The sequence below is a fragment of the Plasmodium gaboni genome, chromosome 2, assembly GCF_001602025.1.
Source record: "Plasmodium gaboni strain SY75 chromosome 2, whole genome shotgun sequence".
Taxonomy (NCBI): domain Eukaryota; phylum Apicomplexa; class Aconoidasida; order Haemosporida; family Plasmodiidae; genus Plasmodium; species Plasmodium gaboni.
The window spans coordinates 403,606-413,454 of record NC_031482.1 but is presented as its reverse complement, the minus strand read 5'-3'; the positions used below and the strand labels follow the sequence as shown (position 1 = coordinate 413,454).

The 9,849-nt window shown below is 18.5% G+C and overlaps 3 protein-coding genes across 3 annotated transcripts; 1 reads left to right on the top strand and 2 right to left on the bottom strand.

The window, feature by feature from the left end:
* Window positions 1-835: 835 nt before the first annotated feature.
* Window positions 836-4,492, bottom strand: PGSY75_0212800 (putative multidrug efflux pump; the record flags this gene model as incomplete). Its single annotated transcript, XM_018783794.1, has 1 exon — window positions 836-4,492. The coding sequence occupies one exon, from the start codon at window positions 4,490-4,492 to the stop codon at window positions 836-838; it is 3,657 nt and encodes a 1,218-aa protein (XP_018643784.1).
* Window positions 4,493-6,537: 2,045 nt separating this feature from the next.
* PGSY75_0212700 (hypothetical protein) lies at window positions 6,538-7,698 on the top strand (the record flags this gene model as incomplete). Its single annotated transcript, XM_018783793.1, has 1 exon — window positions 6,538-7,698. One exon carries the CDS (start codon window positions 6,538-6,540, stop codon window positions 7,696-7,698), a length of 1,161 nt encoding a protein of 386 aa, XP_018643783.1.
* Window positions 7,699-8,305: 607 nt separating this feature from the next.
* On the bottom strand, window positions 8,306-9,285 carry PGSY75_0212600 (altered thrombospondin repeat domain-containing secreted protein; the record flags this gene model as incomplete). The annotated part of the gene is made up of 2 exons (XM_018783792.1): window positions 8,306-8,834; window positions 9,059-9,285. The coding sequence occupies 2 exons, from the start codon at window positions 9,283-9,285 to the stop codon at window positions 8,306-8,308; spliced, it is 756 nt and encodes a 251-aa protein (XP_018643782.1).
* Between the last annotated feature and the right edge of the window lie 564 nt (window positions 9,286-9,849).

Sequence of the window (9,849 nt, the reverse complement as noted above, 5' to 3'; positions counted from 1 at the left end):
TTTCAATATTAATAATATTCCATGTTATATTAATTACACATGTATACATATATATATAATATATATATATAATATATATTTATATTTTAATATATATATAATTTGTTCCTGTTAAGAGAAGAGAAATTATTTGATAAGAATATTTGCACAATAATATATTTAATTTAATATAACAAGTTCAAAAATTATATATATTAAAAATATATATTATATATATAATATTATTTTTCAAAAATATATTCTTATGTTTCATTTTTCTTTTAATATATATTTATGAAGACTTCATTAAATGAATATAACACTAAAAATATAATACTATCACATATATATATATATAATTATTATATATATTTTATTTTTATCCTTTGTAAGTTCACAATAATATGTTTTTATATACGTCAAAAAAAAACGTAATATTTAAATAATAATATTCACACACAAAATGATATAATATATATATATATATATAATATATATATATAATATATTTGTGTTTTTTTTTTTTTTTAAATATATTATATATATATATAATATATATACATTATTTTTACACACGCAATAAATATATTATATTTATATTGTGATGAAATTACCTTATATATGCTGCTTCACTGAACTATAAAAAAAAAAATAATAAAATTAAATGAAATAAATATAAACAAATAAACATAAAAAATATATATTTATATTTATATTTATGTGTATGTTTCCTTTTTATGTAATTAATAGATATATTTAAACATAGTGTTTTGTCTATATGCACACATATATATATATATATATATATATATATATATTTATTTATATATATATTTATATATATAGTGTATACCCTCTAAGAATTATCTATTTGTTGCTTGTGCATATTTTTTGTATATAATTTTTTTGTAAGGAATATTAATAAATATAATACTTGTAGAATCATACATATTAAGTTTGAATAAATAAATCCATATAACTCCCATTTTAAACAGAAAGATAAATATAATCCAAGTATGTTCATTAAAAACATAAAATTGAAAAAAGTGAAAGATGTTATTTCATTCTGTAAACTTAATCCTTTAATTACACTATTCAATAAGGATGCTAAAGCTTCAAAATATAATTCTATATTTAAAATGTAGAAAATGTTTATTAGTTGATTTTGTAATTTTATATCTGAATAAAAAAAAATTATAATATTTTTATGATATATATATAATATAGTTAAACAAAAATATAAAAATGATAATAATAAAAAGAAAGCTAAACAAATTTCCTTCAAACTGAAGCTCTTTTTATTTTTAATATCATGCTCCTCTTTCTCAACATATTGTTGAGTATATTCCTTATTTTTTTTATTCAAATTATTCAAATTATTCAAATTATTCACATCATTATTTTTATTTTCATTATTTTTATTTTCATTGTTTTTATTTTTTTTTCTTTGTGAACTTATATACACACCAATAAGTTTAGCTAATATAATACCATAAGAATTCGATAGGTAATATACTAAGTTTAAAAAATTATTAATCTGAACATAAGCAGCTACAGATGTTAGACATAAATATGTAGATTCAAATAACTGTAATTCGAATGATAATATCTCAAAAAATATATTTTTTATATTAGTCTTTGTAATACAATAGAAATTATTTCTTGTCTCACACAATGGAATATTAAAAAATAAAAATAAAAAGTTATATATTTGTTTATTGTTTATAAAGACATGAGAATTGTTGTAATTATAATGATTGATTTTAAAATAATTACTCTTGTTATTATAATTATTCATGTTACTATAATGTGTGTTGTTCTTTTTATTTTCTAATTGTAATTTCTTTAGTTTAAATTTCTTGAAATATTTTTTACATTTACTTTTACTTTTATTATTAAAGGAATCATATACATCCATGTTATAATAATAATCATAATCATCATAAAAATCAAGAACACTATCTATGCTATTATAACCATGAGGAATAAAAATGTTATCTTTTGAGTAATCATTATGTTCAAGTGGTTTGTCACACATATATTTGATACTATTCCAATTATTATCATTATTATTATTATTATTTTTATTATTATTTTTATTTATTTTTTTTTTTTTATGATTATTTTTTATATTTTGTTCTTGTCTTGTCAAGTTATTCTCCTTAGGACCAGACAAATCGCCATATACACAATTTTCTTCTTTATCTATATATTTATATGCCCCATTCATATCTCTATTATAATTATTTACATTTTTATATTTTTTATTATAAATATTATTACCACACCCATGGTGCCTCTCCATATTTTTCAACTCACACGACATGAAAGACTCTCCATCTCTAAGAGAAGAAATTATATTTGTAGAACGAATCACACACTGAGATATAAATATTTTTAAGAAATACATAATCATAAACATGTTTATTATATTTGTAAATAATAAAGCTATTGCTGCTCCAGTATAAAGCATAGACATCTTTATTACAAATATATAACAAAAAATATTTAAACATATTACTGATATAATAGATGTATATATACTTGGATATATATTATTATATAATATAAGAAATCTTCTCATAGTTTCATATATAAAATATGGAAAATAACATATTAATAATATTTGTAGTGTTGAAAAAAATACTTTTATCATCATAAGATATTCATTCATTATATGAGCTACAAATATATTTCTAATAATTTTAAATGTCAACCATTTAAAGAAAAAAAAGAAAAGAAAAAGAAGAAAATATAATTTATAAAATAAATAATATCCACAATTCAAATATAACCATGCTTTATCCATATTACCTATACCTATAGAATGACTACAAAAATAATCTAAACTATTTAATACACCATCTATTATACTATTCAATATAGTAATAATACTTATAGACACACCAAATCCAGCTATTTCTTGATAATTACATACATTGCTAACATATAAATTTATTATTATATAAAATGATGTAGTAATAAAATATGAAAACATTGTCTGAAATGAATTAAAAAATATTTCATCACATAATTTATTTATTGTATTCTTAATATTATTATATAATAATACTCTTATTTTTTCTTTTATACTTTTCTCTTTTTTATGTTTTTTTTTTCGTATTAAATAATTATATTTTCTCTTCTTTTGAAAATATTCATCATATTCATTTATACAATTCATTTTTTCTTCTTCACTTTGCCATTCACATGACATATTATCAAACATCTTATTATCTTCTCTAAACATTTTTTTATCCTCTATCAGATTGGTATCTCCCTCTATGCTCATTTTATAACTACATTTATTATTATGGGGGTATATAGAATTATTCCAGGGAGTACTCTTATAATTTCGGCTTTCTTCACAAATGGGTTCATCATATTTGGAATTTATATTAGATGTGAGTCCATTATTTGCAGTACGCTCAGATGTAGATCTAACATCATTCACACCAAAAGAAAATCTATTCATTTGTTCTATAGGTCTGTATTCACGAGATAACGGGAATGAGTTACATATTTGATTATCGTTATGACGAGGAGAATTCATCGTGGTAGAAGCAGATGTAGAAACAGAGGTAGACACAGAAGTAGAAACGGAGGTAGATGCAGAAGTAGATGCAGATGTAGAAGCAGATACAGATGTAGAAGCAGATGCAGACGCAGATGCAGATGCAGATGCAGAGGACGATTCAGATGGTGCAAGAGGAGGAATTGATGAACTTTCATCATTTACATTATTTAAAAGATTAAGTGAAATAGGAATAGTATTAAAATTTCGATAACATGTCGAATTAGAAATAAAAGTAGATTCTTGTATACAATTTGGTGTAGTAAAAGGAATATGATTTTTATGATTTTTTTTTTTGCCTGAAAAATTTAAATTAGATGTATTTTTTTTAAAAGAATAATATAAAGAATTATGTTTTAAATTATTTGATATATGTGGATCATAATTTATTTCTACTGGATTAGAATAAAATTTTTTATTTTCATCTGTTTCATTATATATATTATTTGTATATACATTCACTTTGTTAATATTATCTTTATTAATTTCCTCAGAATTTTTTGAATTAGCACAATTTTTTTCATTTTTATTATTACATAGGTTAAATAAATTATTTGATGAATGTCTAAAATTGATATTATTGTTCACAAAATTATCTGATAGATGAATATTATCATTATTATTATTATATAACATATGTTCATCTATTAATTTGAGATTTTTGGCATTACTAATATTTTTTTTGTATTTATATTTTTCTATTCCTGTATGTAATGATAAATAATCTATATCATTTAAGGAGTCATAATTAATATGACTATTATTCTGTACATAATTTTTATTAAATATATCATTATCATTATTATTATTTGTCACATTATTCATTTTTTTATTATTATTAAATATATTATAACTTCCTTCTTTTGTTTTATCGTCACATCGGAGTGAATTAAAATTCTTTTCATTTAATGTCAAATTTGTGAAGTGTACAGGTTTCATATTTGTGATGAAAATATAAAAAAGAAAAAAATCAAATATAAATGATGAAATGAAAATGAATTTTAACGTTTTGGTTCTTCAATTAAAGAATAAAAAAATATGCCCATATATACATATAACTATTAATATATATATATATATATGATATATATATTTTTTTTTTATGTAGAGAAACATAGTTTATGAATATCTAATAAACAAATATGTGTTCATAAAAATAAGTACAAATATATGTATATATTTAAATGTGTAAAAAAAATACGTTTATAAAAACATATATTATATATATATATTACTATATTTATAAAATGATAAATTAAAAATTAAAAATATATGTATATATATATATATATGTATGTGATTTTTTTTTTTTTTTTTATAATATTGATTAAAGGCATACCTGTATATATAATAAGCAAATCCACTATAAGATTTTAAATACTTATTATATATACTTTCATAACAAGTAAAAATTTTAATTATACAAGAAATATTAAATATAAATAAATAAATAAAAATGAAAGAAGAAAGAAAAAAATTTATCAAATCACTACAATATGGTGATAAATTTAAAAAGAAATAATATCGTTCTCATATAATATATATATATATATATATATATATATAATATGCATATTCATAATACATTACGAGAAATATATACATATATTATATATTATATATATATATATATATATGTGAAAAAAATTAAGTGATTATATGCTACATTTATTTTATATATATATATATTTTATATTATGAAAAGAAGAAAAAAAAATTGACGGTATGGAAAAAATATATTTTTTGCAAAATTGTAAATATATAATTTATATATATATAATTAATTATTTTTAATTTATATATTTTTGAATAGGTATTTTTTTTTTTTTTTTTTTTTTTATTATTTATTTATTTATTTATTCATTTATTTATTTTATGGTCATACTTATTTATATATATATATGCCAGTGTGTATAAAAAAATATAACATCTTTTATTAAAATAACTATTTTGATAAATTTTATAGAAATTTTTTCATTTTAAAAACGGAAATTTGTTTTATTAATTTATTATTATTATTATTATTATATATATATATATATATATATTATATTATATATATGTAAGTCTAATTTTTTTTATTTTTTAAGAATAAAATTGTACACATACATGTGTTCGCATATAAGTTGAGCTTTTTTTTTTTCTTTTTTTTTTTTTTATAGTTCATCATACATACATATTATATATATATATATATATAATATTTATATTTTTTAAAGTATATGATAAAGTTATATATATAGATTATGATAATTATAAATATGAGAATGCTTCACACAAAAAAAATAATATATAATAAATAAATAAATAAATAAAAAATCATATATTTTGTTTTATTTTATAAATATTTACTATAATCTATGTTGAAGGGAATAAATTATTTCATACGGTCAAACTATTATTCAATCGTTCCTCCTTTTCATTTTTAATATATAAAATAACGTTCTCATAATTTTATCATTTTGAAATATAAAGATGCGCATAACAAAATATATAAAATTATAATTATTTATATAATTATAATATGTATGCTCATTTTAAAAAAATATAATTTGTTTTAAATATTATACACATATAAAAGTATAACATTTAATATTTAATATTATTTATGTTTATAAAATTATTCTAAATGAATAAAATGTATGTAATCATACAAAAATATTTTACTAGAGGAATGAAAAATTCTTATGCTATAAAAATAAAATAAAAATGTACCTATATGTAAATATAATATATATATATATGTATATTATTTTTTATGGCAAATAATAAATAAACGAACATATAAAGAAATATGAATATATTTTAAAAGCCATATTTATTTTTTTTTTTTTTTTTTAATGTTGTTTTTTCCGTTTTAACATTGTTTATATTTTTATTTTTTTATTTTTTAATTTTTTTATTTTTTATTTTTTTATTTTTTATTTTTTTAGTTTTTATTTTATTTTATTTTATTTATTTTATTTTATTTTTTTTTTTGTTAAATGGATGAGTGGATTGTGGTACAAAAAAAAAAATCCGATCGTCATAAAAACCAAGTCATTGATAAATTAACACTTAAAAATGAAAAAAAACAAAAAGAGAAAAAAAACGACAATGCGGAAAATAATATATATGAAGAAAAAGAAAACATAAAAATACAAACTATATATAATATAAAAAAAAAAATGAATGTAAAAAATATTTGTAAAAATATAGAAAATGTTACTTGTCATTTGGAAAAAAATGAATTTTTTAAAAATTTTAAAAACAAGTTTAATACAATAAATAAAGAAAATGTTAATAAAGCGATCATTTCTTTAGGTCTCGGTTCATTAATTGATATGAATTTAAATAATAAAAAGGCTTGTATTTATCAATTTGCATTTTTAGTATTATTAAAAAAAGTATATGATATAAAACAAGTATATATATACGATCCGAAAATTTCAGAGGTTGATCGGTATGTGTGTGAGTACTTCAACATAAAAATTTTAATTTGCTCTAATGAAGAGGAACACAAAAATGATGAGGAAGATAATAAGAGTAGTGATAATAAAGAAAATAATAATAATATAGATAATTATAGTGATCATAATTATATACATACATTAAAACATAAACAAAATAGTAAGGACACACATATTGCCAATGATGTCCCCTTACCTTATACAGAAAAAATGAATATAATTAAATTTTCAAGCAATATAGAAAAAGTCATATTATTTATGCCACATTGTGATATTCATTTATATGGAGATATTTTATATTCTATTTTTGTTAATGAAAAATTGTTTTATAAGAATGTACAATTTTATTTTAATTTAGAAAATACTATATTTCTTGGAAATTCTTTTGACTATTATAAAGACCATTCTTATTTATATAAACCTTTTGGTTTACCCTCTTATGTTATTAAAATGTTAAATGGAAATTGTCAAAAATTAAATATTTCAATACAAGAAAACCATATGAATAAATTGTTGACACATTTTAAAACATACCATTTTATTTTTTATATCCTAAATTTCGTACATGAAACAAAATTTCCTATTTTTTCTGATCATGTTGGATCGTTCAATGATTTGTCAATTACAATCTTTCATAAGATAGAAGATAAGTTAAAATTCTGGTCGCACATTTATGAATCTTTGAACAACATGTGATAAAATATATATGTATATATGTTTGCTTATTTATTATATAAATTTATTTGTCTTCTTATTTTGTTTTATTTTATTTTTTTTTTGTATTTTTCAAACTTTATACTTACTTTTTAATAAAATAATAATTATGACCATTATTAAAATTACCTGCACGGTTCATAAAAAACAGCCAAAAATCGGGAAAGGAAAAAAAAAAAAAATTTACATACAATATAAAATATAGCTAACTGTAATAATTATGAAATAAGGTATTATTATTTTAAAATTAAAGGGTCCTTCATATATACATATATATATATATATATATTTATTTATTTATTCAAATTATTACAAAATGCTATATAATAGTCTAAATAGTTAATGTTAATAAAAAAATAAGGAGAATATATGTATACATATTCTAATAATGTACCATTATATATTAATATATTTGGCACACATATGGAGTCCTATTAAGACTTCATCAAAAAAAAAAAGAAAATATATATATATATATATAATAAATAATAAAACATATAATATAATATTCATTTTATATATAATTAATTTTGTTTTTATTGTGTTTACGTCTATTATTTCTTATAATATATTTCTTAATTTTATTTTTTTAACATGAACGCGTTTGTTCCATTATATTTCTGGGAACAATTTTGTCATTCCATAAACAAAAATTTTCATTATTTTGATTCGAGCGACGTACTTTTCTATATCTTTTTTGTGTATTATTTTTACATTCACTCCAATCTGACCAAGGAGTATATGAACAATTGACATTATCATTTTCTACTTTTCTACATAAATAAAAATTATTGACAGTACATTTACGTGGAACATACCAAGGGTTTCTTTTTTGTTCCTCAATCATTTCTTCTCCTGTAATATATCCAGACGCTCCAATAATTTCAAAATCGGCATTATCTTTATTACTTCCGTCTTTACATAATACTGCTAATTCGTAATCTATAACAACAGACATACTTTTAAAACCTACATCTTTTGAATTGTCACATAGTCTCTTCATCCATAATGGGGTAACTAGACTTCTTTCATACTTATTTTTAATTTCGTTCAGTTTTTCTTGTACATCTAGAACATCTTCTTCGTTGCACAAAATGTATCCTCTAGGACACCAACAGCTGCACGGGAAAAAAAATTTAAGGAAAATGAACATAACATGCATAATAAATAAATAAATATATATATATATATATACATATATATATACATGTTTATATTTATTTCTTTGGACTTCAAACTTTTTGAAAACATTTCATTAAAAAAATAAAATAAATTAATATAAAGGAATAAATCAATAGCAACATAAATATATGTATATATTTTTTTTTTTTTTAATTTTTACTTTCTGGCATTTCCTTCTGAAGAAGAAAAAATTACACAGGTATCCCCATCAACCTCAGGTTGTGATTCCACATCAGCTTGTTTAATTTTTTCTTCTCTTATATTATCATCATTTTTATTTTTTTGTAAGGAATTAATTTCTACTTTTTGTTTTCTTTTGAACTCCAAGCTTATATTTGTTACAAAACAAAAGAAAATGGAAAGGAGCAAAAAACGACTTTTTTTCATCACATTAAAAAATTAAAAGTCAACAAAAAAAAAAAAAAAATCAATTTTCATGGTTCCCTTTATAAAATAAAATAATTAAAAAAAAAAAAAATAAATATATATATATATATATATATATATATATATGTATATATTATATATTTATTATTTTTAAAGAAAACAACCACATCTACGGAAAACATATAAATATTTTTTATAATATATATATAATATAATTTTTTATAATATATTTTATATTTTATAATTTTTTTTTTTTTTTTTTTTCAAAAAAGTGGAGAAAAAATGGTGCTCATTATGAGAGAAAACATTATTTTATTTATTACATCTTAGTTGTTCTTATTGTGGTTGTACCTTCTCTTTTTTTTTTTTTTTTTTTTTTTTTTTGTACTGTACAGTACACACCTTTATAATGTTTTTTAAATATTACAAAAATGGGAAAATTATAAAAAGAAAAAAAATAAAAATATATATAAATGAATATATATATATATATATATATATATTTATTTATATATTATTTATATTCTCCTGTTTTTCTTTTTTCCATTTTTTTCTTTTTTCCTT